At 50.5% G+C, this 16,896-nt stretch overlaps 1 protein-coding gene across 38 annotated transcripts in view; it reads right to left on the reverse strand.

The window, feature by feature from the left end:
• Positions 1–16,896, reverse strand: part of MAP2 (microtubule associated protein 2) — a 174,322-nt gene that overhangs the window by 63,334 nt on the left and 94,092 nt on the right. For 36 of the 38 annotated variants that reach the window (XM_038181829.2, XM_072040448.1, XM_027461374.3 and 33 more), the window contains one exon: positions 853–1,138. The exons of the other annotated variants lie outside the window; for them this stretch is intronic. In XM_038181829.2, coding sequence (XP_038037757.1) covers positions 853–1,114 — 262 coding nt within the window. In that variant the 5' untranslated portion in view covers positions 1,115–1,138. The remainder of the gene's footprint in view (positions 1–852; positions 1,139–16,896) is intronic. 38 annotated transcript variants of the gene reach the window in all.

Consider the following 16,896-nt stretch of genomic DNA (forward strand, 5'->3'; position numbering starts at 1 on the left):
CAAAGGAAAGAGACCTTGTTATCACCCTCCTGAACCATCACCAACAACACGCTCACCTGAATGCTTACATGGAATTTCTTTTACTGATGGCTTTCTAGTTTTGGCTATCCACAAAAAGAGACTCTTAAAATCCACCCCCATTTCCTTGCAGCGGAAGTATTCATTTCTAGTAGAACTGCTTTTGAAATGACTTTAGGGTCTGAGTGCCTTAACATTCTCCAGCTGCTGAGAAATTATGGATAACATCTCAAAGTGCTGTCAACAGCCAACAAACATTGCTAGAAAGATCTCTTTAGCATGCATGGATGGATGCATCAAGGGCACTAGTGCCTGTACAAGAGACATTCCTCTTGCATTGTGCATTTGGGGTTTAAAGAGGGAGCTCTGCACAGAGTGAATTAGCATTTACTTCTAAAACAGGAAACTTGCTTTGCATATTTCATTTTGACACAGTCACACTTTTTTCTCCCCCAAATAACAAGCTGAATCCTAAAATCCTAACATAGTTTACAAATAGGCAAGGCCCCAGAGAGCATCCCATGAAATACGCCTAGCCAGTGGTGGATAAATGCTGAATGTGCTATCCCTGGCCAGATCAATCAACATGTTATCTGCAAACAGTCGGTGGGTTTCTAGAAGTTGTTACTTGTGAGCAGCAACAGCGGAAACTGAAGTTTCCACACACACAGCCCTGTGGTTCCTGTGCACTGGCTGCTCTCCCCATCCCTAGTGAGGTGACCCCCTCGCATCTACCAGGATGCATTAAGCTGCCCTCATGGCTTTCCTCAAATCTTCTCAGAGCGCTGCCCGGTGTTCAGCTGTGTTGAGCTGCAGGGTGTTGAGGTACGTTACCTGCGGTCTCCCTGTCCCCTGCCGACAGCTCTCCATTGATCCCGTTCTCTTTGGTCTGAGCGTACGGCCCCGGCTGCTCCCGGCCGCCCAGCCCGTGCTCCTCGTCTTCTTGGTAGGGAAACCCATTGGCACTTCTGACCAGTCCGGCACCCGCGCCACCCTGTTCCTTGATTTCGGGTGAATGTGGGTGTGAAGAAGCCTCTGTTAACTGACCCGAAGTCCAGTGCGGTGCCTTGGCTTCGTCTTTCCTATCCTCCGCCATTTCTCCTCTCCTTCACCGCTTGTCCTGTAACGACACGAGCAGGAGAGATCAGCACCGAGGGGGCGACCGTGCCCCAGCCAGCACACAGCCACCAGGGGTGTCACATAGGGGTGGTACCAGCAGCTCCTGTCCTGCAGGTGAGAGAGGGCTTAAATGCAGAAGTGTCTCTGCTTGCCTGTCCTGGCCATGGGTGAGCTGCCTTTGAAACCAACACAAGCCATGAGTGGTAAAAAAACAGGGGGCAAATCCTCCCTGCCCCCCAGATGCTACTAACACTGGTTTCTGGAGGGCTGCCTTTTGTTCATTTGATTTTAACTCAGTAATGACAGTGAAATGTAAGCCCTTAACGAGAAGTGAATCGGTATCAGGATGCAATGACGCCTTCCAGGGTTACAGAAGGAACGCAGGACAAATACAGAGGATGCTCCAGGGCAGAGGGATCGGTAACTGCTTAGAGACATGGAGCTGCCAGTAACTTGTGACTGCAGCGAGAATGTAATGGGTGCAGCTGAGAGCTCAGCCTAACGGGCTCTTCAGGCCCAGGATCCATCCTGTACAGCACCTGCAGTGAGCTGTGGCAGGGACAGCACTGAGCACATTCACTGGGCTCCCCAACACATGCACCGCCTGACCCTGCGAGCATCCCCTCGCTGCTCTGGGAGCAGTCGCACCCATTTGCTTTGGTCCCAAACCGTGCGTGGGAAACATTTGTTTCCCATACAAGCGTTTGCCTTCTCCTATGACTATCAGTATTTACACATAAACAAAACTAATAATTATTCGCTATTTTACGTGTTGTTCACTGCTGTTAATTAGCTCACATTTGTCCAAGCCAGGCAGGAAGCCATGGCACAAGCCACAGGCTTTGGCTGAGCCTCATGGACCAGTAGCTCCTCAGCAGGTATGCCGAGGGAGACAGCATATTGCCATCTGTGTTCCCATGATAAGGTAACAGATAAGGGGGGAGAAAGGCTTGACCTTTGCCAGCAACGTCAAAGTGAAAACCAAACCCAAACCCAAACAAAAAAAAACACCTAAAAGAAATCAGCTGAACGTGGTTGAGCAACCAGGTATTGCAAAGGCTGAGCAGTCTAGAGACAAATGCAGAACACTTACACGGTGCATGTTTTCTGCAGACACTGAATTAAAACCCCACCACGACAGAACAACAGTTTGCACAGAGCCAAGTCAATTTGCAGAAAGTATCTAAGCATGATGAAGGACTATTATTATTTGTCTTATAATTAGTCACCATTGATAGCTCAGCCCCCTCCTGATCAGATATTGTTTAATAATAATGGCCTTCTATGCTGCTTTAAATTAAAAATCACAGTGAATCATGAACATGGTATTTCATTCATAATAACGGTGTGACTCAAACTCTAATTCTACCCCTAAAAGGAGTAACAACTCTTTCTCCACCCAGTGAAACCCCGTGGGTTTGGGAGGTGCAGCTCTGCTCCCACACCCACCCAGCACCGTTCCCTGGGGATATGTAACTGCACGAAGACTGCAGGAGCAGGTGAAAACTCAAACCCAGCATTTGTCTGAGCTGTAATGAAAATGGGGGGCTGAGCAGTGTCACGGAGCCCGGCGGCCCCGAGATGTGTCCCTGTGGGACGCAGACATCACACATCTGCACCCCTTTGCCTTCCCTGCCCCCTTTACCCCAGCCATCAGGGAGCGATTCTGCACGTACAGCCACAGCCTCGATGCGAGAGGGTAACGCGAGGCACGACCACGGGGAAACGCATCTCTGCAAGTCCCTTGGATGAAGGTAACAGCTCTGACCCCACTGCCACAGCCTGCAGGCTGTTATCTCCGAAGTGCCCTTCCCTGTCCCAGGCAGACACTCCCCGCTTCTCTTCAAGCTCTTGAGGAAGGATATTCACATCCTTACAATGGCCTGTGTCACAGAAGTCCTCTGTGGAAGCAACAGAAGTGCTTTTATCTTTAAAAATAAATACAGTGGGCAGGCTTCAATGAGAGCTGTATGTATCTGGAGGCAGGATTTGGCTCGGTATTTACAATAGGCCGTTATAGAGTGAAACATGGATGAATTCATTCTTGACTCTCTGTTATTCATCAAGTGCTCTCAGAGTTTATAATGGTAGTAGAAACACTGCGAGTGAGTCACACCGAGCATCTCTGTGCCTGGCAATCCAGCAATGGCTGCTGCACGGCGTCCTTCACTCATGGCTCAGGTTCCCAGCCGGCACACAGGTGGGCCTCATGCCACCAGGTCACTTGGTTTTCTGTCATATTTTACCTGAAATTCACGTCCTCCTAACTCATGCAGGGCACTTGGGATGGCATTATGGATCTGAGCTGGATATTCTGCCTTCTGAACTAACAGCTTATACAGGAATGGGGGTAAAAACTGACTGCCTCATCCTTTTCAGCCATTTGGGAGCTGTAGAGAGAAGGGAAATACTTAAATAACCTGGAATTAAGACAGAGGGACAAACCTTGTGGGGAACATGCGGTCCAGCTGTGCTAGCTGCCCTTCCGTGTATTTCATGGCTTCAGCTTAGCGTTACAATAACGTTACCTAGGCATGGAAGAGGATGGGTTTTCTCAGAGTCTCACTTTTTAAGAGAGCAGAATTAGGCCAATATTGGAGGATTTCGCAACGCCCTTGTTTTCCTGCAGGGTGCCAACTAGCTCATACTGGCAAATAACAGGGAAAACCTTAAATTCTTGTCTGTGTACCAACTGCCCGACTGGGGCAGTGTACCTGTATACTAACTATCAGGCAGTGCAGACTAAAGGGTCCCAAGGGAACTTGCTGTTAAACTTCCCTTACTGACAGCTGTGCCTCGGGAAGCCGAGGAAAGCGGTTGGGCATCAGGAACAGAAACAAAAGATGAGAGGTGGGAAATCTGGGAGGACAAATCCTGGTAACCTCCTGCCAGCACCAGGAGCTCAGCCCTAGTTTTTGCACACAAGACATAGAATCACAGAATCACAGAATTTCTAGGTTGGAAGAGACCTCAAGATCATCGAGTCCAACCTCTGACCTAACACTAACAGTCCCCACTAAACCATATCCCTCAGCTCTACATCTAAACGTCTTTTAAAGACCTCCAGGGATGGTGACTCCACCACTTCCCTGGGCAGCCCGTTCCAGTGCCTAACAACCCTTTCGGTAAAGAAGTTCTTCCTAACATCCAACCTAAACCTCCCCTGGTGCAACTTTAGCCCATTCCCCCTTATCCTGTCACCAGGCACGTGGGAGAACAGGCCAACCCCCACCTCGCTACAGCCTCCTTTAAGGTATCTGTAGAGAGCGATAAGGTCGCCCCTGAGCCTCCTCTTCTCCAGGCTGAACAAGCCCAGCTCCTTCAGCCGCTCCTCGTAGGACTTGCTCTCCAGGCCCCTCACCAGCTTCGTCGCCCTTCTCTGGACCCGCTCAAGCACCTCGATGTCCTTCTTGTAGCGAGGGGCCCAAAACTGAACACAGTACTCGAGGTGCGGCCTCACCAGAGCCGAGTACAGGGGGACAATCACCTCCCTAGCCCTGCTGGCCACGCTGCTTCTGATACAAGCCAGGATGCCGTTGGCCTTCTTGGCCAATGAACACTGCCGGGGCGCCTGTTTCACGTGCAGCCTCCGAGCATCTAGCAAACAGGAGGGCCAATTTGGGATGCAGCAACGCACGAAGAGATCCGTGCTGAATTTCACCCTTTCATTTCTGTTAACATGGGGCCTTTTCCCAAACTACTTGAGTTCCTCGCACGGCTCAGAGAGAAGGGCAGCAACCAGACCACGAACGGGGAGGAAGCCTCGCGGCGTCTGGCAGGAGCCGCCTTCACCTCACATGTTCAGCCACAGCCCACGAGCTGCTGGGCGATTACCAACGCTCACCAGCTGATCCTAGGCACGTACGTACCATAATTCCAGTAATATAATGTATTATCAGGACAAATTAAACCTCTCTCTCAATTGGAGCCTCTCAAGCCTAGCAAAGGACAAACAGGTTTCTCTGTTAATTTATAACAAATACGATTTATTTCTTCCTTGCCTGTTCCTTGAGTTATTAGCTTGCAGCTAGATCTTTCTTTCTAGACAATGCGAACAAGACAATCCTCTTAAACACCACCTGCATCTGTTACAAATACAGGCAGCGTTCATCTGCTCCCATCTGTATTAGCTTCCAGGGCTTTTAAAAGCTTTGCCAACCCTACACCGCGGACCATTAGCCGACAGCCACGCATTTTTTGTAGAAAATTCCTTCCCTCACTCTTCTGGTCGTACCTTGAGCTACAATACTGATGAAAGAGAGTGGATGATACCTGGACCCCAGGCAGAACAAAGGCAGCTGGCTGTGGGAAGAGCAAGAAAAGGCACTGCAAGCTGCAGCCCTGCCAGCGCTGGAAACGAAGGCTGGCTCCAGCCTGCGCAGCAGCTGAGCTGACTGCCAGCACAGGCACTGCAGAGGGCCAGCAGGGAGCCGGAGGAGCTGCCCAAGCTTCCCCGCTCCTCCTTGCCCTGTGTCCTTCCCCGGGGTGCGGGGATTGGGATTTATCCCCCTCTGTTCCCATGGTCGGCAGGGAGCTGGGGGCGGGAGGCCACACTCAGCGCAGGAGCCTCCCCTCGCTGCCCCCCTGGGGGTCACCGCACACAAAATTCAAGTCGGCAGAGCAATCACTGCTGAAACGTTTCCTCAGTGGAGAAGTTTTGAGTGCCACCTGATTTCATAACTTCCCTTCAGATCAAAAGGGAAGCCAGCACCGCTGACACGGTGGGGACAAACAGACCCGTGAAAGCCCCAAGTGCCATGAGAGTCCAGAAAGGGCCCCGATATTAGCGGAAAAAAAAACAAATGTGGCTTTAGAAAAGCAGCAACCCTTAGGTGTGGGAAACACAACCTCCAACGCTGCTGTGATGGTTTAGCAGGCAGGCAGCCCATCACCAGCAGTGCCAGGTAACTGGTACATCCTGCTCTGCAGGCAGAACGCTCGCTGGAGCACACAAAGTGGGGGAACGATTCCCCCTGCAGAAACACGGCTCCTGACAAACTCCCCCTGCTCCACACCAAGCCCTGCACGGCCCCAGTGATGCAGAGGCGGGCCGAGAGGCAGCACCAGTCTGGTCCTTGGTGAATGCAGTAGGAAGACATTTTAAGCAAAGGTTTTTGCCTGGTGAGTACCTCCAAACAGGATGCTCTGGCTCCTCCCTGCAGCGCAGCACGGCCAGGACTGCAGCTCCTTTGGCAGCAGCTGGGTCCTCCCCGCTGCGGGGACGCAGGAACAGGTGAGGGGATGAGGAGGAGTCTTTCAGCTGCCACTCCTGCCCGACACAGCTCTTCCTTGCTGTGCTGGGGAGGGTATTAATTCCCCACGGCTGCTGGAAAGGAGCTTAGAGCATGACCAAGCCAGGCTGCCATCGGCTGCTGCCCTCCAGACACGTGGCTGCCCCTGCCCCTGTTCCTAGGGACTGCACAAACTCGCTCAGGCTCCCAAAACACAAACCCAGGCACCTCTTGCGCTTGTGCAACATAGCACCAGCAGCTTCTGCCTTGAAAAAAAAGCATCCACCACGGGGCTCAGCTCTAGTCCAAAAGCTCGGTGAATCCCCACCCACCCGTTCCTGCGCTACCACCACCCCTTTTTGACAGTTTCCATCCAGGATGCTGCATTTTTACACCGTTTCCCATTCATCAAATACGCTCCCAGGCACGCAGCTATCACTAGCCATGATTGCTTCCTGCAGGAGAGAGGAGAGGTGCTTTAGCTGGTGGAGGAGCTGGTAACCATGACAACAGTGCCATGACAACTCTAACGGATATCTGCAATGAGAAAAAGGCAGAAAACTTATTACCTATAAATCTGGTCCCTGCTAAGGATGGCAAAAACATCAAAGAAGCCAGAGCAGTCAGTAACGGCGCTGACGCTGGATTGAATCACGCCCAGCCCTGCGGCTTTTAGGCACCACGAGCACTTTGTCCTCTCCTGCTCAGTAGCAGAGGGCAGGCCTTGCTCCACCCCTGCTGACATCCTCCTCTTCCTCCTCCTCCTCACCTTCCTAAGGGGCTGACAGGTGAGGCCAGAGGCCTGGCAGCTTTCCGCAGGAGCCTGGTGCTTCCCCCCAAAGCCAGCTCTCAGCAAGGCCAGGATTGCTCCCATGGAGCATCTCTGAGCCCAGCTCCCCACCTGTTCTTTCTACCAAGCAGGCACTGGGAGCCTCTCCTCGTGTTTTTGGGAAGGAATTGCCTTTGGCAGGCTTGTTGAGGGTCCCCAGGCCTTAGCTAGTGCCCACAGGGGCTCTGTTGGGAGCCGCTCACCGGGATGCTCGGGAGGCAGCGCTCAAGTGGCCTTTCCCCGTAAACGTCTCGTGGCACCCTCTGAGCAGCTTTCCTCTCCTGGCCTCCTTGCTGCTGAAAGCTCTTAAAATCCAAACTTTCCACGTGGTGTGCTTTGGTTCCTCCAAACAAATGGAGATTTGCAACTGTATATTAAGGAGTTCGTGCAATGAACACTCGTCTCCACGGCTCATGCCGTGACACCTCCATGTCAAAGCCCACAACAAGGCGAGGGGCCAACTCCGCAAGGTTTCTTTTTTCCCCGCAGTGACCTTGCTAAGATGCATTGATTTGATGCCGCATCTCTTCTCTCGAGAGGCTCCGCGATGGATGACAGCTCCAATTAGGTAGCGAGGGTTATAATTAACTCTGCTGCTATGTGACTTGCATCCTGGGCGTGCAGGACAGGTCGGTGCTCTCACCCACATTGGCAGGGCCACTCTGCGTGCTGGAGTGTTGAGTAAGGAGGTGCCACACAGGTGACTGCTAAGCAAAGCTCACGTAAGCAGAATCTCACCCAGAACAAGCACATCATCTACACTGGGGAGTCTTGTCCTTCTCCATATCCCTTATTTCTTTCAGTTGTGCCAAGACCTCATTAAACGTGACGTTTTCACATGATCTTAACTTTAGTCCATGAACTTCTAATAAAAATAAATAATAAAAAAAAAAAAGCTGCCTCTATAAATGTGCCTGCATTTTTGGTTTTTCAAAGGTCTTGTCTAACTTTCAGGACTAATTCTGTCCCTGCTGCAGCACAGTCTTTGAACTACCCAGATGCTATCTTTGGAGCATCGTCACGTCAGCTCCTAGAAATGGTAAGACGGATGTCCTGGGCTAATTTCAGGCAGGCTCTTCTCCGTAAATACATGCAGGAGAACCAGCACGGGGACAAGACTCTGGAAGGCTGCTTTTGTAACCTCTCCAGGGCCACGGAGCCCCAAAGAGGGGCTGTTCGGTACCTCCAGAGGCAGATCTCCTGCTGCAGCCACAGTCTCAGCTTATTTCTGCCCTTCCATGCACTGAGGTTAAGGATCACTGTGATGATTCTGCAACTGAGCAAGCAACACAAGGATGCTGACATGAAAACGAAGCACTGAAATGGTAACAGGAAAGGATCTTCAAGGCCATGTGCTGCTCCAGTTTGTACGGGCAAGTCTTGGCTCACGTGAAGAAGGTTTTCTCCCCAGGTCAGGGGCAGATTACTCTTTTGCTAAGAGTGCTTTTAGCTTCACTTCACAATGCTCAGACACACCAGGCAATCATCCCAGGCACACCGCGGAAGCAGAAACATCTTACTGTCGAGCAGAAGCATTGTTTATTCATGCTGAAAAAGAGCATCAGACAGAAGAAAGCTTGTTCGGAGGTCCCTCCGTCCAGACTCACTTAAGCATCTCTGATTCTCCTTGTCGCGGTTAGCAAACCTTGGAGGCAGAGGCCCAGGACCCATTACAGCCAACAGAAACCGATGCTTTTAACTGCAGCACAAAACATCTAACTGGAAATAAATACATAGAAAGGAAGGGACAAAGGCTTGCAAAGCTGATGGGAAAAGAGGTTATTTGCAAAACCCGCTCGCTTTTACGTTTGCAGCAAACTTGGCACGGGGCAGCTTGCACCCGAGTTGCCTTTCCTAGGGAACGTCTGAGCAGCGCCTGCTGTGCTGCAAAACCTGGGTCCTACCCAAGTGGTAGGATTATTTCATCTCTTCACCCTATTTGCTAACGAACAATGTGACAAACAAAAGCATTCTATTGACTTAAATATCCCCTCCTGCTTGTAGGACTTCCAAATACACCATCCAGCCACCCACTCTTCTGACCCACGGCTCTGTACCCTGGCAAATACAACACTCTCTCCCTACCTGGAAATGAGAACACCCAGAAAGCTTTTGTGCTTTTAAACACTTCAGACAGCGAAATCACAATATTTGGGATGCAATCTTATCATGTGATAGCTTTTCCCTGCCAAATCTTTACTCAACCAACCCTACTGCTAACAAGAGGAAAGAAATGGAGCAGCCACTCCCCAGCCTGCATGGGCCCAGGGGGTGCAGGGCAGGGAGGACACAGCAGGTAATGCAGGAACCCAAAATAGCAGTGGTGATTTTGCAGCCCTCACTTTCAGAGGTATTTTTTCCCCTTGAAAGGTCTTCAGTTAAGATCTTGGGGTGTGCACTGAAACAGAACCAGGAGTTTACGTGCCCTGGCTTGTATTTTAACTACAAGGCTTCTTTTTAATTTTAAATTCCCTTTTTTTTTTCCTGAGTTAGAAAATTAGGGTATTAATGTGTAAGGAGGAACCAACTCACTGAGTCATTCAGCCTTTCTGAAATCTTAATTGCAGGACTTGCTGTCACAGCAAAGGCCTATTTCAGAGCCTCGTTTCCTCCCCGGGCTCCCCCGGGTGTGCGCAATTACCTTCTTCTTGCTACAGGTTGGGTTTAACCTTGTTCTGCTGCCACGCTGCTCCCACCCCGTGCCGAGGGGCTGACGTACGTGTGTGAAGTCAGTGGTGTTCTCCTGGGATAACACGAGGGATGAATGAGTTTTGTGGGAGGCAAGAAGCAAGCCCAGGGCCAGGGAAGTGCAAGGAAGTTGCGTTGGGTGCAGAAAGCGTGTGCCAGGAACGCGAAGACTGACTGGTGAACAAGTTCAGTAACCGAGGAAGAAGTCAGGAAACAAGGCTCTGCATGGGGCTGAATGAGTGGCGTTTTAATGTAAAGAGACAGCCAAAGGATGTTTTGAGACATACCAGGATCTAACACGTGAGGATTTAGGCCACTTCTGATTTCCTCCGGATTATGGCTTTTTCAGTCTTTCAGCAGCACCGATACTGCTGTTGGTTTAGGATGTCTGAAGGCATTAAGTATTAATCACAACTGAAATACAGGCAGCCTGGAAAGGTGCAGAGAGTGCAAGCAGGGTGATTAAAGATCCAGAGAAGCTTCTGTGCAAGGAATGGCCAAACAGGCTGAGGCTCTTCCTCCTAGGGAAGGGGAATGAGACAGGGGTCTAAAAACCACATGCAGCACAGCGAAGGCAAGAAGAGGAAACCAACGACCCCTCTCTCCATGTAGAGTAAGAGTGCAGCAGCCAGAGGGGATTCTGCCCACTGCAGGAATTACTCTGGGATTAGCTGCTGCAGAAAGCTCCTACGAGAAGAGTTCACAGAGGTTCAGAAGGCACCTGCTGAGTTTGCCGTCCATTAATCTGCTCACGGTTTCTCTATACAAGAGCCTTTTCTGGCAGAGGACTGTTTTTATCACACAACTAAAATGTAGATCAAATGTGGCTCGGGGCCTTTACTTGCTAATCTAATATGAATATTAATTAACTGCATGGTTTCTTGCCACTGCTTTTTGAAGAAGGGGTGGAATATCGCCAAGAGGGCTGGAATATCACAGCTCCTTGCTGAGCACCACAACGCTTAGTAACCTGCACAGGAAAATGCCCAGCACAGAGTGTGTCACACTGCAAATAAAAAACCACCTATCGCTGCCAATGGACAGCTCTGCTGGTCTCCTGAGTTTCTGACTGAAGCAGGGTGCTACAGCTCGGATGCATGGCCATCCCCCTGCTGATGCAGCTGAACAAGCTCTGGGGGCGACACCGTGCCACCTGCCTGGGGCTGGCTGAGAGGGGGAGCTCCTCTGCAACCCGTCCTGCAGAATCAGCCCCACCTCCTCCTGTTCCACTCTGCGGCCAAGACACTGACCTGGAGCTGATGGTTGGGCTGGGGCCGAACGGGAGGAGCAGCTGAGGGAACGGGCTGGGACAAGGGTGCCTGTGAAGAGAACAGGCATGTGAGGAGACAGGAGGACAGATGGCCCTGCCAGAAGGACCTGGTTACGTACCCAGAGCTGCCACGTCTAAGAAGTCCCACAAGATGCCACACGTAAATGTTTTATAGGCGAGATGCTCAAAGCTGCAGCAGTGTAAGCAGCGCCTTGGATGTTTGCTTTTTCATTTAGGGCAAGCGGTCTGAAACACATGCCCTGCCACTGACCTCAGCTCCGACCCAGAGGGGCTGTGTCTGCTCAGGAGGATGATTCATTCGCTGCTCCAAGGGCTGCATGAATAGGCAGCATTCAGTGTGCAGGACGCTCAGCGCCTGGGATTCCCTCAAAATTTAGGTCTGACAGGACTGGGTCAGTAACCACGCGCTTTTGTTCCCGTCTCCTTGAACAGAAACGTCTCTTTGCATCCTTCAGTGCTTCCCACAAATCAGGTCGATTTTTATGGCTTGCTAATTATTACTGCTAGACTTCAGGATGAAAAGAAGAAAATTTCTGAAGGCTCAGGGCGCAGAACTTACAGAATAAATCACCGTCTATCCAGCAGCAATGAAAGCCAGCCATGGCAGCCGCTTACTTACACATCTGGACGGTGCTGAACTTCGTTTGTTTAGGGATGGAAAGTTTTGTTCTGCTTCTGTTGACGAAGAACATTAAAGACAGCCCAAAAAGGCTAAAAAAAACCTCTTTGTCACAAAGCAGATTTTGTCAAGAGGTGCATCAACATACATCACGCACACAAAGCCATCTGCAAGGAGGTTGGGGTTGCAAGGTTACACCTCGAGTTTGGCTGCGGAAGACATCAGAGATGATGGCACAGTCCTAACTGGGTCCCCTTGTGTGTATGTTCCAGGTTTGTGCCCCACTCAGGTTTTATCCTTGCCGCTCCCTCTGCCTACATCATCCCAGCCAGGGCATCAGCCCCTGGGGCTCCAGACCCGCACCCAGGGCCTGGCCACGTTTGCTGTCCAGATTAAACATTTCACTGTTATCCTCCTCAAACCGGGAGCAGGCACCAAGTCCTCTCCTGCAGCTCTCATCCCAAGCAGCATTTTCCTCATTCCTATTCCTCTGTTATCTTCCAGTTTCCCTTCCTGAACTTCTTGCCCAGTTTCTTCTCTACAATCTGCCTAAAAACCCTCCCGAGGCTCCTCGCAGCCCGGGGAGCAGTGCCACGCAGAGGGACAGACAGCATGAAGGACAGAGGGGCGCCTTGCTGCTGGGTCCAGACACCCAAAGCTGCTCTGAAGCGAGAAACAGCCATCACCCTCTGCACTGAGACGTACCCCATGCCAAACACTACACATCTGTACAGAGCTGTGAAGACACATCCATACAGAATGCTTAAGATGATACCTATATATTATATACAAGAGGCCTCTGCTGCTGCCCTTGTAGCTGTTTCCAATCTGAAAGCGTTTGCAGGAGCGAGGCTGCAGCACAACCTAGAAGAATAAAACCCTAAAGCTCCTTTTCCCAAAGCACTGCTAAGATCAAACCCTGCTGCGGGCCCGTCAGCCAGCAGAGATTTCCAGGCAGGATTTATAGTGGTGCTGTGTCTGGGCTCTCTGGGAACACTACAGCAGTCAGGAGACTCTTCTTGAAACAAATATTTACTTGTCCTTCAAAGAGGCACTTCATTCGACACGGAAGGGTTTGATAGGAGAGGACACTCCAAAACTGCAATCCTCGTTACGTTTCGGTTGTCTTTTGCATTTCTGAACATTTTAGAGGGGCTTTCCTTGGTGAACTGGGAATTGTTAACATCAGGCCAATGAAGACTACAATACCCAGATCATTATCTTTGACACAAAGCCCACGATCAAGTGCAAAAAATTATCATTTAAAAGGTGTGGTTGGCATTTCAAACATCGACCACTCAAAGGACGTGCTGCTTTGAAGAAGGCACCGAACTTCACTGTGCCATGCAGCTCCCAAGGAGAGCTGCTCACAGCCACCTGCAGCTTCTGAAAGGAGGGGGGCTTTCTGCCTCTCTGCACCGCAAGAAATGACTGCTGAGACAAGGTGTCTTTAAGGGAAGGCTTCTTTCCATCAATACATTTCTTGACCTCTCTCTGCTGCTTTACCGGTTCAGAATCCCAGGAGGTTTTAACATGAATGATTTCCAAAGTCTGTCAGGAGACTGAGGAACGCTGTCCAGTGCTCCCCGAACAGGCCAGAACAACCTGCTGCAAGAGAGGGGAGCAGGAGGATGCAGGAGGAGCCAGTCTCGTGGTGGATCTGTGCAGCGTTCAGTCTTCTGCTGAAATTCCCAGAGCAGCTCTCAGTCAATGGTACAGAAAATGGCCGGGGAAATATTCTGATGGCACAGCATTAAGTCACTTTTTGCTCCAGGTCTGAAAAAGCCAGATTAAAAATTCCTTCTGACTCAATTCCTGTCATCCGTTTCTCCATTGCAGCAGCTGCTGACGAAGGCAGTTAGGAGATGGCAGAAAGGGAGGGCGGCAGCAAAGCGATGCAGCCGCACTAGAGAACACGGTAGGGTCCCCCGGCTGTCCCGTTTCTGCAAACCACTGGGGAGTGTTTATGCATGGCCAAGTTAGACAGGAAAGGGTAACACTGAACCCTTATACACCACAAAAAAAAGACCAGCCCCTTTGCAGCAAAAGGGCTAAGCAGCCGATGTGTTCTGGAGGAGGATGTAGAGCAGCCCCAGTGCACAGCAGATAAAGAACTGGGGAAGCCCAAGGAGACTCCAAGTCTTCTTCCACGTAGCCGGGATGGTTCTGTCCTTTCCCAAAGCCTAGCTGCAGCATTCTGTCTCACAGCCAATCTTACCTCTCTAAATTTTATTTTCAGTGCTTCTTTGGAGCTGTGGGCTTGGCCTTACTGACAAAGCCAGGCATGGGAGGTCACCAGCGGGCCTCGACCTTCCCCGAAAGGCAGCTCCCCGGACAAGGCTGCAATTCTGCAGGTGAGCTAGGCAAGGACATGGGGAAACAGCAGTAGCCTCCTGCAGGCAGGCTGTCGTTTTAAAAACAAAAGTTCATTTCCACAAGTATTTAAGAGCAGGAAATAGCCAAAACAGCTTCTGAGTGGAAACCAACCTCTCGCTCAGCAAAGAGCAAGTTGCCTCTTACGTCTTCTGACACCCTGCAGAGTTCCTGCCCTGCCTTCCCGCGTGCCCTGCCTATCTGCCAGCCTAGACACATCCCAGTGTAACTTCATTAGGGGTAGCACACACAGCACGAAATGCAATGGAAGCGTTCACATCGGACAGCCAGGCAGAACATCTAGAGGCCAGACACGAGCGCCTCATTTCCAGGAGCTCGCAGGTTGAAGCCGTGTGGTGCTTTCAAGATCGATTCATTACCACTCGATTCAGACCCTCCCCGATTTCCCTTTAAGCGTGATGCCGGAATACAGCTAAAGGACCGACCGAGAAAGCCCCAGAAGGAGCACCTTACACATCGCTTTAATTGCGCCCTCTTTACAGAAAAGACGACAACAGAACCTGGTGAAAAGCAGAGCACGATTTTCTGCACTCAGCAACACTTCCTTCCACGTCCCTTCCCTTGTCATCCCTGCACCAGCAGTACCGAAACAAGCAGCATCGCTGCAGTTGTAATGAGTTAACACCCACCTCGAGCACATACAGAAAAAGACTAATTTAGCAGGCTTCAGTGCTTTTAAATTATGTTTGTTACCATGAGAACTTGATTAAAATGCCACCCACAAGCTTGCAGAAAGGGGGGAAAAACAACAACAACAACAACAATCTACTTTTAATCAGTGGTAGTACACTTGCTGCATTGCAGCATTTTCGTAAGCTCCACAACCTCCTGCAGTAAGAGGCAGCAGAGATGCCCAGCCAGATATATTTTGCTGAATGCTTTATTCTGGAAAAAATGTAGCTGACAGCATGGTTGTCACCCACTACTATTACCCAATATCCCATTCACGGAACATAAAGCACATCTACGTGCTCTGCTCGTGCTACAAATTGGAAAACTGGAGATTTACGTGTTTGTGCGAGGCAGAGGCAACCCTGACGGCCGCTTGGGACAGAAGTTTATTTCTGGTGAGATCTGAGACAAATCAAAGCTAGGTAGCACTCTGGATCCTTCTCCATTTGGTCCATTTGCTAGTTGTATAAAATTAGGCTGATTTTTATGTTTATATACATCTCTGGGCATTCACATGGTACCACTGTGCCTGCTTGCTTGTTGTGTTGAAATTCACAGCCCCGTGGCCTTTGGGTTAACAGCTACGGGCACTCCATTACTGCAGGCTGACTAGGAGGCACCCCGAGCCTGCAGCCACTTCAGAGCAGCTAATTAGCACTGTGGCTTAATCAAGAGCCAGTAATAAGCTGCATAAATTAGCTTGTTCAGTAGGGTATGTTTTAAATGCAGGAGCTGATGCAGATGCTGATGGCACGAGAAGGGGGAAGAGTTTCACACCTCAGAATAACTGACTAGCCCTGTACTCAAGGAGTCACCTCATGCAGCTCTTGAAGCAGACACTCATTTATCCGTCCTTGGGACAGAAACTGACATTATTCTAATTAAGAGAAGGGCCAGAGCGCATCCCATCTGAGATGGGAACAGAATGAACCTTCCCAGGAAAGATCCATCACCCTCTTGAGGACACTGTCCCTGGCACAGCTCTGGGCATCCTCTGCACGACTTCACCCGAATCAGTCAATCCACCAGCTAACAGCAGCAAACCTGGGACCATGCCCCCACAGGGTTACAAAAAGAGGAAAAAGAAGGGCACAATTAGCCAGACCTCCCTGTGATGAAAACATAACCGCTCTACTTTGTGTTCAAGCAAAAGCTTGGCTTCCTTTTCATAGACATGTATTTTCCAGGAGATTAATATCGTTCGCAATTATAAAGTACTCTGAATAAGGAGATTTCCTTTTTATTATCTACGGGCTGCTGAGATTGTGATTGTCTCACCTCTTCTCTGGATTAACGTAATTATTATTTGCTGGCAATTTGTCCTCTTCCAGCGGGCATTAGCTGCATGCAGTTCGTTGAAAATTGACCAAAGGAGGACGAAATCCATGCACTGATTTAAATGCCTATCAGATCATCTCAAATAGAGTTTTTCTTTCCCCTACTGCTGTGACATAACATGTGCGTATTTCTATAACCATGAGGATCTTTCCAAGGGCACTGAGCTGCAAGATCAAAGTTAAGTCCAGGGCTCTGCTGTTCGCCTGCTCCACAACCTTGACCTTATGGCAAAATAAGCCTGTGCCTCGCCTCAGCCCTCCCAGCTGTAAAAGAGGGACTATGATGTTCACGCTGTCCATTACTTGCCTGTTTGCGCTGCAAACCCTTCGGGGCAAGGGCTGTCTCTTTTTATCTGCGTGAGGACGCTCTGGCTCCCAACCGATGCCTTCACATCCAGATTTCAGGAAGTTTTGCTGGGGGAAGGACGCTGACCAGATGCAGCATCTGCCTGGAGGCAGCACGACTAACTTTTTCAGCAGTAACCCAAAAGGAGAGGATTGCAACACTTGCCTCGGAGATCTGAGCTTCAGCTGCTGCTGCCTGGGCACGCTGGGGCAGCAGAGGGGGTCGGGATGCCACCAGCCTCCTTGGCTGCCCAACAGCTCCGGCCCCTGGGAGCCCAAAAACTCTGCTCAGGCCCCTGGCGCTGCTGGAAGGGATCCTGAGGCCTTAAAAGCCTCGATGATCAGCCAGCACT

Source organism: Anas platyrhynchos, chromosome 7, assembly GCF_047663525.1.
Source record: "Anas platyrhynchos isolate ZD024472 breed Pekin duck chromosome 7, IASCAAS_PekinDuck_T2T, whole genome shotgun sequence".
Taxonomy (NCBI): Eukaryota; Metazoa; Chordata; class Aves; order Anseriformes; family Anatidae; genus Anas; species Anas platyrhynchos.